At 43.1% G+C, this 24,208-nt stretch overlaps 1 protein-coding gene across 1 annotated transcript in view; it reads left to right on the top strand.

Moving 5' to 3' along the window:
* Positions 1 to 17,182: 17,182 nt before the first annotated feature.
* Positions 17,183 to 24,208, top strand: part of LOC119659173 (transforming growth factor-beta-induced protein ig-h3) — a 46,154-nt gene continuing 39,128 nt past the window's right edge. Inside the window, exon 1 of the mRNA XM_038067129.1 lies at positions 17,183 to 17,637. Within this exon, the coding sequence (XP_037923057.1) occupies positions 17,558 to 17,637 (80 nt within the window). The 5' untranslated portion in view covers positions 17,183 to 17,557. The remainder of the gene's footprint in view (positions 17,638 to 24,208) is intronic.

Below are 24,208 nucleotides of genomic sequence, written 5' to 3'. Positions count from 1 at the left end.
TTGGTGAGACCTCCATCTCACCGATATTTTGGTTATTGAGCAGTTCACGAAAGTTCGAAATTAGATTTCCCTCTTTGTCTCGTCAGAGTGACCATCGAGGTGTGTAAGGCTTCATCCTGCTGACTTGTTGGTAAAATTTCCGCGCCTGGTGTGGTTACGTCGCGTATTTTTTAGGTTCACAGACTTGTTGGTTCTCCCAGGCTCCATGAAGTTCGTGATACATCTCTACGTGTGCCTGCGTTCTTTGATAGTGCAGAATTACCCGGTCTGCAGCTTACATTCATCGTCGAATGAGTCATCCCGACTTTTTTCGCGGCTGGAGCCAAATATATTTGTGGCCGTACCAGTGATAACGTTCTTCCGGTGGTTGTGGAGATCATTTCTTTTAATGCTTTGTCTCCAGGACGCCTGTTAGCTGCGGTTATTGTGACATCCATTGCACCCTTATAGGTGTAACAGAGGGCTGCGTTTTGGATGGCTTCAGGATTCACCCTCATCTAATTGTCAGAGGGGATTCGAGGTGGTATTGTTATCCGAGCTCGGAGTACCATCCTTGTAAGATAGCCATACGAGTCTATATTGACCCTCTATATGTTCTGACATTCATCAAATCTGAAAGGTGGTGGTGTTAGCACGTGGTCAGTTTAGTTGTAAGTGGTCCCGTCTGGAAAGGTCCCTGTATTTTCGTGGACCACTTTCCACACAGTTTTGAGTTTTGCAGTCAATTACTAAAAATTATAGTAATGTGATGATTTGAACAGATATCGGTATGAAGGAGCGTAGGCACCCCCCCCCCCTCCCTTAAATTCGAAGTAGAATGATGTAACTCATTGTATGCGTAAGCGTTTACCACCTTACCTTTTGCACCAAACTTGGTGTCAGTCTTCTATAACCGTTTCCGAGAAAAAGGTGTGTGACAGGCAAACAGACAGACAGACGGGCAGTAAACCGATTTTAATAAGGTTTTGTTTTACACAAAACCTCAAAAAATATTTGTGGAAATCCACAGCTATTATTTCTTCGTTCAACTGTTAATTCAAATAATGATTTAAATATTGTTGTGTATTCAAATGTAACATGCATAACTTGTGTTAATTCAACTATTTGATTTTGTTTAAAAATCTTTCTTAATTAGGGGCAGCAAATTAAGCTTATGGTATTCATTTGAAACAAACATTTCAAAATTTGTATTTTTAATTATCGAAAAAGATCTAACCAATTTCACAGAAATACCAAAAGAGAAATTACCAGAAGCCAAAAAGCAACTGTAGCAACAGCAAAAACTTTCGAAAATTAATATTTGCACGTTTGAGCCTGTAAAACAATTATTTAATAGATTAAGGAGGAATAATTTGTCCAATGATCCCCAATAAAATCAACGGTTGAGTTGCTCTTACAAAAGATCATCAAGCAACAATTATTACGTCCATGCATTGCCGTAATTCCTTGGTGAACCTGAAAAGTCACCAAATGAGATAATACCATTTCTGTTTCGATATTGCTCATTGATACCAGTCGGATTTATGCGATGATGGCAGGTTTTGATACGTTTCTCAGTGAAATTGTATGCAAAGAAATTGGCTACATTTCGCTGAATCACTAGAAATTATTCCAAATATATCAAGTCTTCTTGACAAAAGGGAAGGGGGCTTTTCTGGTAAATGAATTGCTTGATGCACCATCAACCAGGTCATCACTCGGCAGGTGCGCCAGACTCCTTTTACGACTAAAAACACATCGTTCCCAAATTCTCTTCCTCTACAGTGAGGAACCGGTTTCTAATTACTTCGGGTGAGTCTATTTCTTAGCCATACCTATGGCTGGATGTACGCTTGCCGGTAAGGATTTCAAAGACTGGTTGAAGTCCTCGGCTTCGATTTGCTTCTTTGAAAACCTACTGGCTTAGCTGATTCGGCCTTCGTAATCGTTAATCGAGGCACCGTTTTTTCTTCATAAGAATCATAAATGGCGCAACAACCGGTATCCCGTCTAAGTCTGCCTTAATATGGAACTTCAGATATCCTAGTTTTCCGCCGAAATCCACCAATTCGATATCCCTAAAAGCTGTCTGGCGTCCTGATCTACGCGTCTGCCTCATTTTCTTTTTCTGCCATAGATATTGTCCTTATAGACTTTCTGGGCTGGATCCTCCTCATTCTTACAAATTAAGTGACCCGTCCACCTGTTGAGTCGGATTTTACCCACAACCGGACGGTCATGGTATCGTTCATAGATTTCGTCGTTATGTAGGCTACGAAGTAGTCCATCCTCATGTAAGGGGCCAAAAATTCTTGTCTTCATTAATATGCAGCCCAAGATTTGGTGGCGGATGAAGGTGATTTGTACGTCTCGGGTCGTTCTTCTCATGATGTCGATATCATCAGCATAGGCCGTACCTCTCGCATTTACCTCAGCATCACGGTTCACCTTTTCCAGGGTCAGGTTAAAAATGATGAACGATAGGTTACCCCCTTGATACCCCATTCGATCGTTGTTGAATGAGAGAGAGTGATCCTGCTGCTTTTATCTGGCACCGCATATTGGAAAGGGTCAGCCTAGTCAGTCTGATCTATTTCGTTGGGATACCAAAGTCTCTCATGGTCGTGTACCGTTTTACCTTGGGTATGCTATTAAAGCAGTTTTTTCATTGCTTGCCGCACAGAGCAAATCTGATCTGTTGCTGATTTGCCTGGAGTGAAGCCTCTTTGGTATGGGTCAATGATATTCGGTACGTATGGGGCTATCCGACCTAGCACGATAGTGGAGAATATCTTATAGATAGTACTCAGCAACGTGATACTTCTATAATTGCTGCACTGTGTGATATCTCGCTTTTTATGTATGGGATAGATAATGCCCCGTTGCAAGTCGTCAGGCATTGATTCGCTGTCCCACACCTTGAGCATTAGTTAATGAACCACTTGGTATAATTGGTCGCCTCCAAATTTAACCAATTCCAATTCTATCGGCTCCTGGCGACTTATGATTTTTAAGCCGATTAATTGCACGGACTGTTTCTTCTATACTTGGTGGTGGCGGAATTTGTCCGTCACCTTCAGTTGGCGGGATCTCCAACTCGCCGATGTTCTGGTTGTTCAGTAGCTCATCAATTTATTAGTGCATCGCTTCAATATACCCATTCTGTCGGAAATCAGATTTCCTTTTTCCGTCGGTGAAGTCGCTTCTCCGCTAGACGGAGTTCGTGATAAGTCCCTGCGCGTGCCTGCGTTCCTTGAGAATGCAACATTACTCGATATGCAGCATTCTCCCGTTTCGTAGCTAGCTTACATTCATCATCAAACCAACCGTTCCGACTTTTCTTGCGGCTGGGTCCAACTATGTTTGTGGCCGTATCAATGATAACGTTCTTCAGTTGATTGTGAAGATCATTTGTTGATGCTTCATCTCCAGAATCTCTTTTGACTGCGGTTATTGCGGAATCCATTTGCCTTTTATAGGTGTTGCGGAGGGTTGTGTTGTGAATGGCTTTGGTATTCACTCTCACCTGATTGTCAGACGGGATTCTGGGTGGTGTTGTTATGCCAACGAGATAGTGATCGGATTCTATATTGGCCCCCTATATGTTCTGACATTCGTCAAGGTTGAGAGGTGACGGCGTTCAATCAGCAGGTGGCCAATTCGGTCGAAAGTGGTTCCATTTGGAGAGGCTCACGCTTGTTTGTGGACCGATTTTCTAGGCGGACAGAATCATATTCCGCACAACAGTATATTAATAACTACTTAAACATCCGAAGGAACTATAGAGAACCAGAACAGTGTGCTCTTAATCGGCTGCCATTATAGTACTCGGGGTCAGCTAGATGAACTCTAGGCATGTCCAGCTGTAGAGGAGCGGATAAGCATTTGTCCTATTGTATTTGACTCCCCCGTCTAACATAACGCTTCTGCACGGATAAGCTTTTTTTGTTTCCAGTTTCTTATAATAGCATCATCTAATGCTACTGACACTCCAATGGCGTTTTTTTTTGGGGGGGGGGGGGGGGGTTCTCTTTTGTTTTTACACCACAATGACCAGGTATCCAGAATCCCATTTGGAGCCTTGGACTTCAGGATGTCCGTCCTTTAACCATTTCGATCTACACGCGCTGAGTTCGTCAAAAGATTCTCCCCCATGGTTTCGGAGTTTTTCTACCGGTCTTTGTCCTTTTGTTCTGCCTTCGAATACCCACGGTAGGTATTCGAGCGCCGTCCATACACTGAACGTGGTTAAACCTGGAATTTCCGAACTTTTGATTAATTTGAAAACTTCTGGGTCGTTAAATATTTGACGTAACTCATAGTTGTATCTGATTCGCCGTTGGTCGTCTTCTCGTTCAGCTTCAATTTTTGTCTTTAGGACCCTCCTGTCGAAAGTATTGATTAGTTTTTCGGAAATTTGAGTTAGGGGCCATGTTTTAAATTAGTAACATAGGGCAGGTCTTATGTACTCTCAGCTCTACTTTCTTGTGTCGGCTCTTAAAATCAACAGAACCGAGTAGAAGCCACTGTTTATAAGCAGAATTTGGCGGTCTGTACAGCTAAGTATATAAAGTTGTTTACATTTTCTATGGTGTACTCATCAATCTTTATATTTTATCTGGTGGCAGTCATTCTTCTCGTTTGCGTCATAATTTTCCTCTTATTCTTGTTAATTCCTAGGCCAACTTCACTTACTTATCGAGCAGGGTACCTTTTGTGTCCATTAGCAATGAAAATTACCTTAACTTCCTGCGGAGAGCTGGGGGTGGGGTGCTTATGGAGAAATATCAACTGAGGCGCATGCAGGAAAGAAAAGCTTCAGTATCATAGTGGGAATACCTATAAGTCTTAAGGCTAAACTATTACCTGGTGGAAACATTTCCTGCAGATACTGTAATGAGAGTAATCAAACTTCCGCACGTTTTAGGATGATACCCGACACTTGTGCAAAGTAGGTATCTAAGGGAATACTCAATGTCTGGTCCAAAACTAAACCAAGGAGGAATTATTCTCCCCCTGTCGGCCATTGAACTAATCGACGTGCTACAGTTATAGGTACAATAAACTATCAAGGTCTTTAGGAAACTATATACCACTTCCGGCAGCACACTTTTAGTTGAAGGTTCCAACGACATAGTGCAATAAAGCGTAGCTCTGCTAGTGTTTTGAAATCCTCACCTCGAACCCATTCGAATACAAGTCGCAAGTGGCTCAAACGATGAACCAGTTTATGGTCCCGATGCAATGAGCATTTTTCACATCATCATTATGATATGGCTAGCAAGAAACAATAATAGGAAACCAACAACCAAATCAAGGAACTGGTTGAATTTCCGTTAGTATATAAGCCCCATCTGGAAATCAACCCTCTTTTTAAAACAAAAGGTGAAGTAGACAAAGCCCTGTTGAAATTTAACGAAAGGAAAATCGTGTTTGTATAACTCTATATCCAATGTACAAATAGTACCCTGCACAGCGTACTACAGCTGGTCTAAGTAAGGCGCAAATTGAGAAGACAAAGCCAGGCTCAAGGTTTGGAAGGTTTCAGAAATTACAATGATTTCTAACTGTGGGAAGAAACTAACGCAGGTTAAATCCTACAGGCCCATAAGTCTGCTACCCATCCCCTGAGTGGGGTTGGTAAAACTATACTTTCAAAAACCTCATCACATCAAGCGAAAAACAAAGTGATTCCTCACGACCAGATTGACTTTTGAGAGACGATCCGGTGAACTTGTTCGATTGGTACTTTTCTCTTGGTACAACCGAAAAAGTTCACCGGATCGTCTCTGAATTAAGGAATGCACTGAAGAGTAGAAAGTATTGCTCAGATGTACTTTTGGATGTGGCGCAAGCCTTGGACGCTGAAACTAAAACTGCTTCCAGTACAGTTTCATAGAATTTTGAAATCGTTTCTCTTGGAGAGCCAACTAAGGACTCCTTTGGCGCTAGAAGATGAATTGAAAACTCTGAACTGCACACTTTTAGAGGGCTATGAAGAAGCTTGTTCTATTTCCCGAGGCCAAAGCGCTAAAACGGGTCCTTGGTGGAACCGGGAATTGCAAAAACTCAGGAAATCAACTAGGCGACGTCTGAACCGTGCTTGCAAAAGTAATAAGAACCAAAACTGGTTAAGTTTCAGGAACTCACAGTGTGAATATAAGAAACTCGTTAGCTGTTCGAAACGAGACTCCTTTAGAGCGTACTGTGAGGAACTGGAAGGAAAAAGCTGTGCAGAAACCTTAAAAGGGATGAGTCGACCAAGTTGGACTCACTTAGAAAACCCGACGGTACTTTCACGAGCTCCAGACTGGATTAAGTACAGATCATCCTGGAAGTACACCATCCGGGAGATCGGGTGAGAGAAGTGGCAGGAGGAGAGTTGACGGTTTTTGCAGCCCCTTGAACACACAAGTGCTGCAAGGGGAACTGGAACACTGCGAAAACGATTGTTACCCATGGAAAGGTGGCAGCGCCACACTGTCCTTTGAACATTTCAAAGCACCTGTCATGGAGGGCATCTATCCCGCAATGCTAAAGGAGGGTATGAAGCACTTAGAGCAACCTTTAAGAAATATTTTTCGAGGATGTCTTGCTCTGGGCTACGTGCCTTCCTCTTGGCAAAATTTTAAGGTAGTCTTCATACTGAAACCTAGGAAAGATGACAATTCTAATCTAAAGAACTTCAGACAGATCGGCTTGACTTCATTCTTGACGAAAGGTTTGGAGAGACTGGTGGAGCGTCACATTCGTGGAAACGCACTTAGGTTGCACCCACTTAATGAAAACCAACATGCTTACCATCGCGGAAAGTCCTGTAAATCTGCTCTTCATTCTTTGGTTACAAAGATAGAGGATGCAACTTTGAATGGCGAGTACGCGATGGGCTGTTCGTGGACATTGAAGGGGCTTTTGACTGTGCGCCTTTTTAAAAACTTTGTGGTGCCGCCCGAGGGCATGGTGCTGATGCTTTAATTTAGTAGATTCATGGTATGCTAACGCAGACAGATAGACAGTTGGTGCCTCAGGCGTGGCCTTCCAGTTAATCCAAATAAAACCACAATGGTATTGTTCATAAAAAGGAGAAAACTGGATGGACTTTGCCTCCCTGAGATGAGGGGTACTACCTTTCAACTCTCCGAAGAAGTAAAATATCTGGGAGTCACTCTAGATAAAAAAACTTCTTTGGAATAGACATGTAGAGGTAAAGATGAAACGAGCTTTCCCAGCTTATGGGCTTTGCAGACGGACGTTTGCCTCGACATGGGGACTCAGGTCTCATGTGGTAATGTGGATATACATTGCTATCATTAGACCGATGTTCGTTTATGCATCCGTAGTGTGGTAGGTTAAGGTGAGATAAAAAGGTTTTCACCGTAAACTAACCGCACTGCAAAGAACTGTGTGTCTGGATATCACTGGTGCCATGAGCACCACATCCGGCGCACCTCTAAATGCATTACTCAATTTGCAGTCCCTGGATATATTTATTCAAAGCACTGCAATGAGAGCAGCTCAGAGACTAATTCGATTATGTCTATTAAGAAACAATGGGTGGAGGGCACAAGGCATTGGAAAAGTTACTGGGAGTACTTAATCCAGTTCTTACAATCCCTTCCGATTCTCTTGTCCCGATGCATCTGCTTGGCAGAAGATATGAAGTTACCCTGCAGCGTAGAGAGAACTGGGAATGCGTGGCGGGATATACGGAAATCTTCTACACCAATGGCTTAAAAACAGAACAGGGTTCGGGAGCCGGAGTTTACCTCTCGAATAAAAACGAGAATCGGGCTTTTCCTTTGGGACAATAGACAACGGTTTTTCAAGCAGAAGCTTACGCGATCAAAATGGGTGATTTACGAGCGGTTGAAGGGCAGGGGCATCGCAATTTGCAGTGATAGCCAAGCTGCATTGAGGGCGTTGAGTGGTCCTTTCATCACCTCGAAAATCGTTCAGGAATGTAGAAACCGTTTGAACTCTATCTTTAGATTCAATACAGTGGAACTACTCTGGGTACCTGGTCACTGTGGGGTAGAGGGAAATGGAAATGAAGTCCCGGACGCCTTGGCGAAAGAGGGGTCAATCTCTCCTATGTCGGTACCGGAACCAGAAATTGGAGTATCAGTAGCATTGGCTAAGTCTGTCTTCAAAAATTGGGAACAAGCTTCCAACAATGACAGGTGGCAGAGCCTAAATGCTGCTCGACACACCAAACTTTTCCTGCAAAAACCGAACATGCGTACCGCAAAGTTCATCTTGTCGAAAAGCAGAACGGGGAGTATTGTGGGCATTCTGCTGACTTGCCATAATTCTAGTGAATTATGGCCAGTCAGAATGCCCACAATACTCCTCGCTCTGCTAGGCATATATTCAGAATAGGAATTATTCAAGATAATACGTGTCCCTCCTGTAATGAGGAAGTGAGGGGGGCGCATCAGGCGTCAGATCTTTAGTGCCGATGTTCTCCAGTTGCGATGGGTTGCATCACATCCACTAACGAAAATCCTGCGGAATATTCCGTTAGATGGGGGTGGCGAGTACAATGGACCAACACGGCCTGAGTGTTCAGAAGCTGTAGCTTCTCCCCCACCACACACACAGCTTTGCGTGTGTAACATCCAAACTGGAGTCCCTTAACGCAGCATCCTTGGACCACTGCTCTACAAAGCCGTCATAATACGGACATACAGAATTCAGCTGTGGGGTCCAGTGTGCACATCTAACATCGAGTTGCTACAGTCCAGGAAACTAGGGGTGATCATCGGTATATCTTCGTAAATGAAAAATAAAAATATCCACGGAGACATTCTAGGTAACGAACTATTAAGGAAGGTTATTCTCCCATCCCATTTCAGTGAGAATGATGTCAGCTCTTGGCATGAAAACTACCCTAACTTTCTACCAAGAGATAGGCAAGTAGTCCAGAGCAGCATGTAGCCTTTCTAAATTGATGCTATCCATTCTAGATAGTTTGAACTGAACCGGAGAAGTCTCACTTTTTCATTGGTCACCACTATTCTTGTTCTTGCCTTCTCTTCCCCTTGCGACAGTTTCTTGCTGAAAGGTTTGCAGAAACCACCTTAGCTCGTACAATAAGCTTACGTTACTTGGATTCTGGACCATATTGGATTAGAGGTCATTGAGGCAGCGAATGAGCCACTAAATGAAAGTAGGTTCATGATAATGACGCTGAGGAAAGATGGAGAATGGTTGAGGGAACTACACTAGTCTAACTTACTGGAAATGGAATAGTCCAGAATACTCATGAGGAAATATTAACTGAGGTAGTCGCAGGATCTTTCAAACCGTGCAAAGATGAGCCACCAGAGAGACCATAGTGAATACTTATAGGAAATTGCCTGTTAAACTACCACTTGGGAGAAAGCTAGGGACGGTTCTTTAGACCGCACTACAACTTCCTTTGATATGATTATTATTTAGATGTCAAAGATATTTGAAAGAAGATTAGATTAAGCAAACAAATCGGCACGATCTTCTTCATGTAGCATTCAATGGATTTGAACATGATTTTCTTTACACTTTAAAGGAAGACAGTTAAAAATTAATGAAACGTCTGGAGAGATAATTTTCTTTCAGTGCTATTTTCAAATTCATTCCAATAACACAATTTCTTCTGCAATGTCACCGTAAAATTTATTTACATCAATAATTTATTTTGATTATTGATTTCAAATTGCTAATTTAGATTTAGATTGCTAAGAGCTGAATGTGAAAGCTGCCCACATGATTCATTGATAAGGTCGTTGCCTGGACTATCCCAGCTTCCTTTCCATTTTCGTTTCACTTATGCTTTCACTTACCATTGTGAAATGCTTGTTTACGACTCCTCCAATAATCAGATTCCATTTTTTGTTCCATGTATTTATCTCTGCTAATTAATAACATACATAACAATATATGTAAGAAGTATAGAGGTCCAAGAAGAATTTTCTCCACCAAACGAAGCAGCAATGGATACACTACATTGTAGATCTTTATACTTTCATGGTATTATTAAGAAGTCGTTTTGCAGTCGAGTCACGGTCACGACGGCCGGGCTGGACCGCGAACTGAATACTAGTTTTAGTGGATGTGTATCAGGCAGCTGCTGTCCTCTTACACTTCCATCTAATTACTATAAAATATGTGATTACACCTATTGCGTAGACGTAATGCCAGGTTGCCTGCAGGACGGGTTTCAAGATCAAGATCACACTTGTCTTGACTTTGGAGTCGGTTTTGAAAAATGGCTCAACTTGGTACCTCCTAACCAGTTATTGAGTGAGTCATTCCTTTGAATATGTACGAGGGAATTATAAAGAAAGGTCGTAGAAGTCACAAAATGGAAATCAAGTGACATGATGTATGTAAATCCCATATCATTTTAAACTCTAGTAAAATGAAGATTTCTTTTCGATATCCTGTCATTTTTTTAAGTGCTGATAATGGAAAATTTTTGGGTATATATGTATGTGAATAATTTTCCATTCACCGTTCATTTGGCATATATACTCCAAATTGTTTATTTTTATTTCAGGTTTCTCGCTTTAGTCTTTCGTTTTCAGTGTGGACATTTGCAACTTTAATGGAGCGAAAATCACGTCCTGTTTGATATACATTTTGATTTCTGATATCTCATGAGAAGTTGCATTCATGTTCATCCAATTTTTTTGCATTTTCCAAAATTTAAATTAGTTGCCACTCAATTAAAGTCTCAGTAAGTCTGTTGTTTACTCATATGAGTAAATTTTGTAAACTTCTTTTCGCGTGCGGGCCCAATGCTGTTCTTACTAATCATTAAAAAATAATGCGTATTCTCAACATAGTGCGAAATTTAACATCTAATAATAAAAAACAAAGTTCATATTCAAATGTTCTTTCCAAAATATAAAGGAGTTATTAAATCAATTGGATAGTGACTCAACAATTTTGATTGATTTTTTAATGGCTGCTGTCTTAATACCTTTTTGAATTAGTTTGGATGCACATTACAGCATAGCCCATAAAAATTGGCCTTTATTGCTTACAAAAGTCCTTTAAGGGGGACTGCTGCCAAAAATATCTAAATGAAATAAGCACAAATTACTATCGATTCCATGTTTCGACTTCCATTAACTGAAAGTAATTACAATTTTTGAGAATGTGTCCCATATTTCGCCAGAACTTAATTAAAAATGTATTTTCAAAAATCCTCTCGTGGACCTTGTTAAGAAATGGAATTCTACTGAATAGTTCAATCAGTAAAAAATTGTTGCTTCTTCTCTATGTGTGACTCATCCATGATTATCTTCTTCTAAGAATCTCGTATACCTTTGCCTTAATAATTGCTGATTTTGAGAGCTAACAGAGTAGATGTAGAGGTAACACAATTAATTATTGCTATTGAAAGTTCGCAGCTAAGTATGTAAGATTGTAAGGACAAATTAAGAGCCAAGAAGGTGTCAGTTGGTGAAATGACACTAAATGCCACTCTCTAAAGTGCGACCCAAATGCACTCACAATTAATGCTGTCACTTTTGACTTTTCCACTATTTACATATATCAATGACTTGGATGAATAATAGCTTTCGTGAATGAAACAGGTGAAATTTAATTGACTTTGATTATTGAATATTAAATGGTGATTGTTGAAGTCACACTATCAGCTACCGCTAGCATAGTTACTACTCCCATGCCATATTAGAAATGACTCTTACTTAACGGAACTGCTTGGGGACTGTCTTGCTGCTTTCCTGTTTTCTATCTCCTAAGTCCTAAGTTCGCAATCACTTAACGTCGGACCGAACTAAATGGAGTTCAATTTACTTCCCCTTTTTTTGGTCCACGCGCCCCTCGTTTAGCGCTTAGCACCCAAACTTTAAAAATATTAGACGCTGCCTCACCTCTGCCCTGGGAGCAGCGTGATAGAAGCGGCTCGCAAATATGTGTGTATGTGTGTGTTTGAGGTGGAGGGGAGGTAAAGCCTCTCAGACCGTAGTGGTCCATTGTATTCGATTCCCGCGTCTAATTGAATATCCCGGATTCGTTTGTGTATTGCAGGATTTCTGTTAGTAGATGTGATGCTATCCGCTGCAGTTGGAGCACATCAGCCCCAAAAATCAGATGCCTGATGCGTCTCTTTTGCTAAAGCATCCGATATTTCATTTCCCTCTACACCACAATGACCAGGTACCCAGAGTGAATCCACCGTATTGAATCTAGAAACAGAATTTAATCGGAAAAGCCCACTTCTCGTTTTTATTTGAGAGGTAGACTCCTGCTCCAGAACCATTTTCTGTCTTTGACCCATCGGTGTAGAAGATGTCAGATTATCCTGACACGCATTTTTCTGGTCCGTCATCATATCTTCTACCAAACAGATGTATGGGTATCTAAGAATCGGAAGACATTGTGAAAACTAGATTCAGTTCTCCCAATGACTCTTCCAATAATTTGTGCCCCCCACGTCCATTGTTTTCACGTAGATCAAATCGAATTAATCTATGAGCCGTTCTCATTGCGGTGCTCTGAATAAACAAATGCAAAGGCTGCAAATTGAGTAATGGATTCAGAGCTGCGCCGCATAGGCGAACATCGGCTTTTTGATAGCCACATATATCCACATGCCGAGGCAAAGTTCCGCCTACACAGCCCATAAGCCGTGAGAGCTCGTTTCATCTTTATCTCTACATGTTTGTTCCAAAGAAGCTTCTTGTCTAGAAATAACTCCCAGATATTTCACTTCTTCGGAGAGTTGAAGAGTTCATCTCTGGAAGGCAAAGACCATTCAGTTTCCCCCTTTTTCTAAATAATACCATTGTGGTTTTATTTGGATTTACTAAAAGTCCATGCCTGAGACACCAACTGTCGATCAATCAACGGCGCGTAGTGTATTTCTACACACCATTCCGAGATCTCGACCAACAGCCAGTACAGCCACGTCATTCGCATAAGCTTGAACGTGTATTGGTAGATTTTGCAGTTCGCATAGTGGTGAGTTGATCAGCATACTCCACAGAAGTAGCAATAGCACACCTCCTTGAGGGCAGCATTTCGTCGCTTCTGTTGTTAAGTAGCGATCAACACCCACATAAGCACACAACAATCTTTGCGTTAGCATAGCGCAGATCCACTTTATTGGAGTTTCGTCAACACCATGCTCTCGGGCGGCATTACAGAGCTTTTGGAAGGGCGCACAGTCAAAAACCTTTTCAATGTCCACGAACACCCCCATCGCGAACTCACCATTCAGAGTGGCATCCTCTACCTTTGAAACGAAAGGATGAAGAGTAGACTCACAGGACTTTCCACGTTGGTAAGCATGTCGGTTTTCATTTAGGAGGTGCGACTTTAGCGCCTTCTCGCGATTGTGACGCTTCACCAGTCTCTCCGGACATTTCAGCGAAAATGATGTTAAGCTGATTTGCCTGAAGTTCTTTGGATTTGAATAATCATCTTTCCCAGACTTTGGTATGAAGACTACCTTCACCTTCGGCCAAGGGGAAGGCACGTAGCCCATAGCAAGACATCTTCGAAAATTATATTTAGGAGTTCCGGTCTAGGCCTACCTTAGTAAGGAATCCTAGAGATCCCGCACCAAGGTCCACCAACTCGATATCCCTAAAAGCTGTCTGACGTCCTGACCTAGGCCATCGCTCCACCTCAGGGGGGATCTGGCACGTTTTCTTTTTCTACCATAAATATTGCCCTTATAAGCTTTCCGGGCTGGATTATCCTCACCCATATGGATTAAGTGACCCACAAACCGCAACCTGTTGACCCGTATTTTAGCCACAATCAGAAGCTTTCTTGCTAAGAACCCAGGTCTCCAAGGAATACTTGAGGACTGGCAGGATCATTGTCTTGTATGGCTATGGTAGGAATCCGTGGCCGCTCTGAGGTGCCCAATTAGAGCTGTGATGCGCGTTTTGATGTCACAAACTACTAAGACCGTGACTGCTATTAGGGGAGCAGGGAGGCAGTCCAGCTGGCTCAGGTCTTCAGAGCCAGGTTGTAGCATTCACGAAGGAACGCAGCACTCCCACAATGCAGCTAGAAATCTCCCAGATTTTCCTAGTGTCCATAACCTGACTCTAGCTAGAGCTAGGCATTGGCAGAGGAAGTGGCTAAGGATTTCGCCCTCTTCTCCGTAGCTTCGGCAATGCGAATTTTAGGATTTGCCGACTCTGGCGGCATGATCCCCTATGGGTCAATGCCCCGTGCAGACCACTGGAATCTGGAACGCATTTGCACTCGTCTGGCACCGGAGCTATCGGTGATTGGGTTTTGTAATAAGCCGGTCAAATCCTCCTTGATTTGGCACAGATGGTAAGCCTTCGCCATCTAAGGCCTGCGGTTTCTAGACACCGAGATACCGACTGTACAGGCCGAAGGACTGTCAAGAGCAGAGCCCCGCCTGGCCAATCCGTCAGCCTGCTCATTGCCCTCTATCTTCCTATGACCAGGACCCCAGAGGAGGGTGACCTTTAATGTGCCGCCATACTGTCCAAAGCGTTTCCACACTACCCCACCAGCCTGGAGGATGTCGTCGCTGAGTACAAGGAGTTAACGGCAGCTTGGCAGTCGATCAGAATGGCTATGTTACGCTGGGGGCTCGGATCATGCTTCAGCTATCGACAGACTTTCAGTATCGCCAGTACTTCCGTTTGAAACACATTGGCGAAATCAGGGAGACCATACGACTCGAACACCCGACTCCACAGACTATCTTTGATCCGTCGGTGAAGAATACTATGTCCTTCAAACACGCCACCCGTCTTCCACTCTGCTCGCCGGCAAGTAGCGCCAGACACTTCGAACGCGATGTACTGGTGATCACTTGCCGAGAAGTTTTCTAGGACTCGCCACCCGTCCACCGACGATGCCGTTTCCCTCTGTAGTTTGACTGAGGCATGCCGCATTCAAGAGCTCTGGCATTAAAATCACCGCCTACCAGGATTTGTCCGTCCTCGAAACGGCGTCCTTCAAAGAATCAACCCGACACCGAAATTCCGGCATCGTCTCGTTCGGCGTCAGGTAAACGCTAAAAACGTTATCCCTAAACACCGGATCCAAACAAACCCGGCCTTCGGCAAGAAGGCGTCGTCCCGAACCCAGATGGCAGCGGTGCCCGATAAGTCGAGACGCCATGGGGACGGGTCATCAGCACTAGATCAGCATTTACTTCCGCAGATAGTAACTGGTGAGCGGTTGCACTCCGGTGCATGTTACTTTATAAAATGCGGATCATGCTGTTCGCACTCTAGCCCTCTCCAATTCCGCCCTGAAGATTGGACACCGTCCCGAGCACGCAGTGTGTGCTGACGTGTGTCCATAATCCAGATACCTGTAGCACTTGGTAGGGATTATCCGCATACGCACACTGCATACTAGCCATCCGATTTTGATTTACCCGCTACTAAGGAGTTTCCTCGCATATCGCTCGATGACTTCCACCACGGCGAGCTTTTGGCCTCGAGCATTTACAGAGGTGATACCAACCCGGGCATTGGTTACGTCTGGACATTCACACTTTAGCGCCTCCTCTACTTCAACCTTTTCTGTGGGGCAGTCAAGATCCCCCTCCCCTTGACCGCTTCGCAGAACGTACTCTTAGGCGTCTTTGGGCCCAGTTCGATAGAACTCCGCCACTCCTCGTTTTCCATATGGAAGACACCTCCGCTCCGTTGTCTTCGAGTTTCATCCTGTAGCGGATTTCACTAAGGACTTAAGGACGGAACGCAAAACACTTAATGAGCAGAGCCGACGGTCTAGTCCATCTTCGCTTCCTCGTCTTTTCTGCTCCTGGCTTTTGGTTGGCAGCCTCCTTGTCTTTGGACAGACGTGTCTCTGGTGGTGGAGTCAGTTGTTTCTCAGTGTCGTTTGACGTAAGCAGCGTTCTCAGCGATGAGTGCGGATGTTTCTGCTCTCCAATCGTCTTCCGCTGCTCTCCACGTTCGCCTATTGAAGGAGATGCGGTCCAATAGTTCCTCCAATTCCATCAGCCCGTTTTAAAGGCCTTTGCTGACGTTCTTCTGGAGGAACGTTGCCGACCGCATACCCTTCACCACTGCTGTACATTTCCTGATGAGCCTTTCCTCTTCGGCTCTAGCTAGGATGGTCGACTGCACTTCCACTCGGTTTGTATTCGAATCCATCCGATTTTTTTTATTAATGTATGTATGTATTCTTCATGAGAAGCTAACCAGAGCATTGTGTGGAAGGGAGCGGGCCACAATAGTCAGAAGCAGGTATACCCTCGGGGACACAGCCCCTACTCCAGTTCCCTGATGCCTGACCTACGCTTAGCTGATCCTGGAATTCACGGACCGATCAGCGCTCGCTCGGGGCAACGCGGTCTACTAACACCAGTTTAATGCACACTACCAGACCAGGATCCCGAAGGGGCTGGCTCCTGATACACGGCACAACTACCCCCTTGGCAGAGCTACACTCACTTCACCCCGTCGACGCCGACAGAGATTTGTCGACGGTTCCGGAGACTCCCAGTGTGTCCCGACCTGTACCGGTTATTCGCGGTTCGGTCTTCACCGAGAAGCTTTCTCGAGGCTACTACCTAGGACGCAGGTATACTGCCAGCTATGGGGTCAGAACTACTTACTCGGGCAACTCGAGGACGTCACACCCCGTATCGTAAGCGACCCGTTAAAGGTCGCTAACGACCCCTGAGGGGAAGCATCTTTAATATTGTCGTTAAGAAATGTGTTCTAATATCCTGTTACTATCTAAACACCAATTTTTTCAATATATGCACCAATGTACACATATGATTAGAAAGTGATATTGTTTGCACCTGGTTAAATAATCATCGTTAATTTTTGCAAGTCTGCGTCGCGAAAATTCTCTTTAAAAAATACGAACACTGTTATCACAAGTGAGTAATCAACCAATCGCCAACCAAATTCCAAATGCTTTTTCAATGTCATCAACAAGATAATGAAGATGTTTCTAGATTTCGGTCCATTTATTTTGAATTATTCGAACAATGAACACAACGTCTCCAATTTCTACAGATAGTCCCAGATCTGATTGCAACGCAATACGATCCACTAGTTCATCAAAGTTTGCCATCTAAACTTCCAGAACTTTACCATATAATACTCTCAGAGACACTTTACATGAGAGCAGCAGATACTTTCCACAACTTTAGATACAGCCGCGTCGAACCGATCCGGCTAGCTAGACCTTATAAATACGAGCGGATCGCTGTGGACTTCTAGTTAGTTGTAAAGTCGATTTTAAGCCGATCATAAACCCAAGCGTCCTCCACCAGTCTGAAACGTGGAAACCACTCAATATTTCCACTCAAACCATAAGATACACAGTAAAAGACAAAGAGACTCAAGTGAAAAGTGATTCAGTGAGTTCTTCTAGCGGATTTACATACATTTAGTTAGATAGCTTGTAGTGTTGAACCATTTCCAATAGAAAGTGCGCAAGAAGAAAGAAGCGAAAATAAGAAAGTGCCAATTTGGGAAAATTTTTTGGTTAATTAGATTGGATTCTTCTACTTGACGAGTGGAGTTTTCAAAGGAGAAATTTAGTGTTGGATCGCAACGACTTGGGACTGTCTACGAAAATGTTAAAAAGTGTTCTCCTTCTGGGCACTATTCTACTAGTGCTTGTCGTTAATCGGATTGAGTGCCAGGCGTATGACCAGTAAATATGATTATTAAGTTTTTCCTTTGCATTGACTAATAATTTTCATTAACCTTGAGTTTGCTAGTTAGGTGTACTTGCAGTGTAATTACTGATTATAAATTGTGGAAACACGTAATTTATCTATCTCTAAGTATCTAAAGAATCATTTAACATTAATTATTTCACTTTATAAACTATGAACGGTCTTCTGATGCGTTTTCACTTTAGATACTCTTCAAAACAATACAGAAAAGACTTTAGCTTACGGAAAAGCAATTATTTTTCTGATATAAACATGGTTAATTAAAACTTTGTATTTGTGCAATTTCACTTTGTGTGGATAATTTCAATTTAAGATAATGGGACAAATTCAAGATGGGGGTTGTCAATTAAATTCTAACAAATATTTATGTACAGATGTCAACAGACAAGAATGAAATTGTTTAATAGAATGGAAGTGTCTTGAATTGTTTAATGGACTGGAAGTGCCCCAATGGACAGTGGGTTCAAGTTCGTAGGTCAAGAAACATCAAATAATCTTTTTGAAGGTCAGAATTGGTTGATTTGAATATTCGTTTAGAAAGATAATGTTGAATTAAACTTTATTTGTATAATACTAGTGTCCGGTAAGAAAATAAAATTTATTGCACTGTACATAGATAACGGTAATCACTAGATAGACTACTGTTTCAGCTTCATTTTTGAACAATTTTTTTTATTGAGATTAATGACATATTCATGAAAATTTAGATAGAAATGATATTTGAAGATTTGTTTTCTGCGCGGTCAGTGAAGAATCTTATGGGGCCTTTTAGCCTTTTAAATATTTTACTGATAGCACTTTACTTCTATTAATTGTACATTTAAAGGTATTCCAAAAAATCTAATGCAGCCCATTTCTCACTAACAATGAATTTTACTTTCTCAATTTAATTGTTACCTTCAATTTAGAGTTAGTTACAGGGTGACTCGTGCCCTTTCTTCATACCCTGATTTAATATTAAGTATTACCCTTACCTGTGTATTACCTTCACATTAGGAGCGTCCTCGAGGGCGCCATCAATTACCTGCTCATTACTACCAATGTAAGGGTAATGACTTAATTATGGCCTGGTAACCAAACAATATAGCTGTATGCAAATAAAGATCCCTAATATACACATGAATTATTTCCAAAAACTATTTGTAGGTTCTCAAAATGTTTGAACGCCAGGTAAGCTATGATTCCTGGTAGGGACGAAAGCATACCTGAAAATTATGTTACTACAAAAGCAGGCCCTATTATATAAAACTTTGCAATAAATATATGTCCCTAAGAATCGCCTTATCTAAATCATATGTTGGCTATTCTAACCGAAAACTATGAAAATTGAGCCCTTAGGTATTTCCTGGAAATTTTGAAGAAAATGAGACGTCCAGGCTTAAAAGTGAATATACCTCTATGCAGGCAGATAAAATGACGAGTCCCTTTCCGGTCATTAATTTGAGTGCCTTCCCAAAGTATGTATCCAAATGACCATTTAAATGAAATTATATCCTTCCTTTTTTTAACAAAACAGTTTCGAATATATAGTGCATGCTTACATTGAACACTTTTGGAGTTTTTGCACTTCATGATTCACTTACTTATTTCTGTGAGTGACTTTATTCATCTCATTGTGGCGGACTGATTAGCATCCTATACTTTTTCTTCAGCCTTTGTCCCGTTCACAAGCGGGGTCGGCTCGTCGTGATCGGTTTCGCCATTTGGCTCTATCGAATGTCCGATCTGGGTGCAATCTCCAGCGTATCAAGCCACTGTTGTTTCGGCCGACCTTTTGGTCGTTTAACATCGACTTCGATGTTCAGACCAATTTTGGCAAGTGAATTCTCGTTAGCGCAAATTACGTAACCATACATCGAAGACACTTCTTTCGCAATGTTTTCCACGATCGGTGCAACCCCATAAAGATCGCGGATATCCACATTGCGTCACGCCACTGGTCCAACGCAACATCTTCGTCTTCATTACCGCAAGACGCCGTCCATTGTCTTTCATAGTCGGCCAACACTCAGAACCATAAGGGGCGACAGACGACATTGCGTTAAAATGCACCACCGATTCCCAGATTTGAATAATAAATTTTCTGACTATTTGTAAACCTGGAGATACGATCTAGTGAGCGAAATCCATGACGAAATGCATCCTCTGACCTATCCTTTTTCAAGTCTCAAATATGAATATGTTTTTGTTTTGTTCGCCCATGGAGATGGAAAAATCTAAGAAAGACGCATTCATTGCAGTTCGGCCGCGCAAGTGTCTGAATAAGAGCGGGCGGGTGTGGGATCCCCACTATACAGCCCCACTGCCGCGGGACCATCATGCAAGTATTACATCCCAAAGTAGGTTAGGCTTGGGGTACTTGCGCTTCTCGTCCTTTGAGTTTTCCTCCTCTTTAATTTCTTCAGTAGTTCGTTCTGCATTTTTACGATTGCGGGCAAAATCGTAAACTAACTCTCCTTCGACCTCTGCACCTTGCGCTCAGGTTCCTTCCATCGCCCAGAAATGATGCGGCGCAGACCTTGCAGCATTCCTTGAGTGGTAGAGCACACACATTTCTTTCGCTAAAATATCGGCTGGAATGATGCCCGCTGCCACCAGTACTGCTTTATTTGAAGTGGCTCTAAAAGTGCTTCAAAATAGTGTCATCAGCCAGTTATCCGAATTCGCATACTTCCTTCTATGAGAGCGCCTCTGCCCACACACTTGACGCGTAAAGCAGAATGGATCTTATCACTCCGGTTACAAGCAATCTCCGACAGTGTTTCGACCCGCTAACATTCCACAACATTTTTGCAAGTGCCGAGGGGCACTAACTAATTTTTGTCACGCCTAGGGGGGCATAATCTTCACTGCCCACTTCAAAGCTCTGTTAGGTATGCCATCCAAACCAGTGACATTATTATTGTCGGTCCTACTAGGTATTTCACGAGCTCCTCTTCGGTTCTGACAACTCGTTGACTTGTTCTGGTATTAAGGAAACCGAGTGGCAATAAATTGAAAGCCCCACCCCAAGGGAATATATCAGCACTATCACACAATTGTTTAAAGCAGTTCTCTTTAAAAAGAGGGACTAACGGTTTGGTGTAGGACACAGGCAACTCATCATCTTGGGAGCAGCGTGACGGAAAGTGGCAATAGGTGAAAAACGCCCTTTTCCCTTTGCTTTTGGGAGTCGCTTCTTCTAAGTAACAGTACAGCCAGAAATGAGATGGTCCAACGTCTCTAATGCCGAACCACACATTCTGCACTAGTCGTTCTCCATCCGTTCTTTCATTATGAGCTTTTTATAAGCTCGGGTGGCGACCAGGCCATCCTGAATGGCACACATGAACTCCTCCGTCTTAGCAAAGAGCTCCCCAGCACACAGCCATTTATTCGACAAATGCATATTGACAAATGGCTGCTAAAAACAATTCACGAGTTTACCGGGCATTGCCTTCGACTTCCATTCATTGATCCGCTCTTGGTCCGACTTCACCCCATTCAGAGAATTGAAAGATCGATCCTTCAAGTTAAGTGGAGTCAGCCCACAGTGTGGCTTACAGACAGCCGCATGCAAGGGACTCGCCTGTAGAATTCCTAGGTACTTGTAAAAGTCTGTTTCGGTCATAGCTTCGATGTGGAGATCATGGTTGAACATGTCTATTATTCGCACCAGATTTCTAAGATGGTCGTCACTACCGGCATACAGCTTGATGTCATCCAAGTACATCAAATGTGTCAGTTCGCACTTAGCACGTAGGCCATACATTATTGCAAAACTATGCCCTCTAGCATCATTCAGTAGCCATGAAAGGGAGTTCAGTGCCATACAAAACCAAAGGGGACTCAAAGAATCCTCCTTATTAGTTTCGGATCAATACGATACAGATGTATTACATCGATTAGTCATGTAGCAACTAAAGAGGTTTCTTTGGCCTCTAGTTGCTTGTCCTACAACTATCGAGTCGATAAGAAGTTGCTCTTTGCAACCCCTTAACCCAGCTCGGCAGCCATTCTTCTTCTCGGACAGAATGTTGTTGGTCTCGAGGTGCTCATTGATCCTTCCACTAATAATGGGTGTAATGAATTTGTAGAGGGATGGTAAGCAAGTAATCGGTCTTGCGTCTGTGAGGTGCTGCACCGTGTCCTTCTTAGGGATAAGGTAGGTAATCTCCGCAGTGAGCGAGGGTGGAAATCCCTCCCACCGACTCATGACCTCATTTATACTGCGTGCCAACCGACTGTGTACGCTGGTAAATTTCTTTTACCAAAAATTATGCACCCGATTCAGACCTGGGCCCCTCCAGTTCTTCGAGCTGTTTATTGTTCGTCGAACATCTTTTACGGTAACATTCGCAAAATTCTTGCAAGGCGTATTGGCATGGCGGGTGCCTTCGGTGGTGATCCACTCAGCATGCTGGGCGGGTGACCCCCAAAGTCCACCCCATTATTCTTTCCCTTACGTCACCGAAAACTGCACTGTCTGGACGCTCTGTTGGGATGCGTCGAGAGATCTGAAAAAGCTCCGGTGGTTTCTCGCGTATGTTGCATTCTGGACACGTCTGGAATGACTTTCGCCATACCGTCGTAACCGACTGCATATGACAGAAAGTTCCTGCTTTAGTGTGTCCAGAATTTCAACTACGGGTATCTCACTGGGGATGGCATAGTTCCGGTAAACCAGTGCTGATCTGAATCAGTCTAGCAATGTCCTGTCTTTGTGAGTCCCACCGACGTTCTAGACGCATTTTCCATGGTGGATCTCTTTGGTCACTCAGACTGATCGCACGAAAGCGAATCTTCTGACCGTGCAATCTGATAGCCGTAACTGCATCACAATACACAAGTGATTGTAGTTTCAGCAGGAACATATCACGGCCGAGATGCAATCTCATCATTGATTTGAGATAGAATTATCAGAGTTGCTGGAGATACCTAGGGCCTGCGAGAATAGCTGGTCTATGTAAAGGATCCATTTCCGAGAATTCTATACACGTTCTTTGGAACTCGTCCCGAATCTCAGCGGAAACCTCAGCTGGACTGTGGAGAAGAGTGCTTCTGCGAGTACTGAAACTGTTGCCTGCAGTGCGACGTGGTGATGTTGATGCCGCCGCCTCTGCCCCTATCGACCCTCGATCACCAGTTTTCGTGGTTACCTCAAGTCGAACAGGCTCCCTGATGATGGCCGGGATTGTGTCGCTGCGAGTTATAAAGCGGTACTGGTCTGCGACTCGCTGCACAGTCACGTGCCCGAATTGCGAAAAACGTTCGACGAATCTCTGGTGCAGCAAGGGTCAATAAGATGTTGTACCCCCCCCCCGTTATTTCGTAGTAGGAGCGGACGATTAAGAGGTTCATTTCCTCAGTCCACTTCAGTGGTCACCACAGATTGTGACAAAACAGCTCTGCAGGCAGAGCAATGCTCCTGGTCGTCCTGGCGTCCCACGACTAGCGGTTTCCACGCCGTGCTGTCCATTACGAGAGGCCGACCCAGTCACCAAGTCAGACGACTCCCTCCGGTTATCCGTACCGGACCTTAAATTCCTTCTTCTTCTCATAGATGGATTTGCATTTTATACCTAACTGCCAGGTGTGGGGATAGCTTCCTCAGTGAGTAATCTGCAAGACTGCGAAGCTCCTGCATTTTCCTCACCTACCTCATGAGACGCTGCGGTGGCGTACAGCCATTCATACTGAAGCTACCCATCCCTCCTCTTTTCACAACCGGGCTTGGGACCGGCTATTATTATTATTATCCGATGAAACTGACCTCTTGCTTCGTAAGTGACTGGCGTGTTCTTCAAATGACGATGTAGGCATAATAAAAGTCCAACCATCTTATAGTCCCTTTGAAGAATAACTGGGACGTTTGCGCTGCATTCTCTGACTGAAAGTTATAAATGTTAACTCGTACAACCAAAATATTTTTATAAATTGGCACTGTTTCCCAATATGTGACCTATCCACTGCTACTGCCTATTTCTAATCAACACCCCTAGGGATGTTGGGGTTGTATAGCGTAGCAGCTCCCGTCAAACTGAAGTATCTCGATCGCACGTTGCTAAATCAATCTTTCAGTGCCTTACATGTCAAAAGCTTAATTTTGTTGTATTGAAATTATTCATAATTCATAGCGAAGGAGTCTAGACGACGAAAATTATTACACCAAAATCTCAATTCTTTAATGGGTATGGCTTAAACTCCTAGCTCACGCCCTCTCATTTGCCGATGATTTACATTCATCATTAACAATTCATCAGATCAAGTCACTACGTGAGTTTTTAGTTATTCATTTCTGTTCTATTAAATAGTTAACAATTTATTATCAGCTCTATGAGAATAATTAAATGAATTGTCATAAAAATCTGCGCCTTCGATTTGTAACGAAGCAGATGGTACTCTTTCAACCTTGGACCCGCCACTTTATTTGCTTTTGTAAATTGAATTGCTTAGGAAAGAAGCTGCTTGTTAGCACTTTAAATTGTTTAACGGCCAAGTGATTTCGTTCTTCATAAATTGCATCATGGTTTCCTATTTTTACTGTTCTCAAGACCAAGCAGTTGA

The sequence above is a fragment of the Hermetia illucens genome, chromosome 6, assembly GCF_905115235.1.
Source record: "Hermetia illucens chromosome 6, iHerIll2.2.curated.20191125, whole genome shotgun sequence".
Taxonomy (NCBI): domain Eukaryota; kingdom Metazoa; phylum Arthropoda; class Insecta; order Diptera; family Stratiomyidae; genus Hermetia; species Hermetia illucens.
The sequence above is the reverse complement of the archived record's forward strand: the minus strand, read 5'-3'. Positions and strand labels throughout refer to the sequence as shown.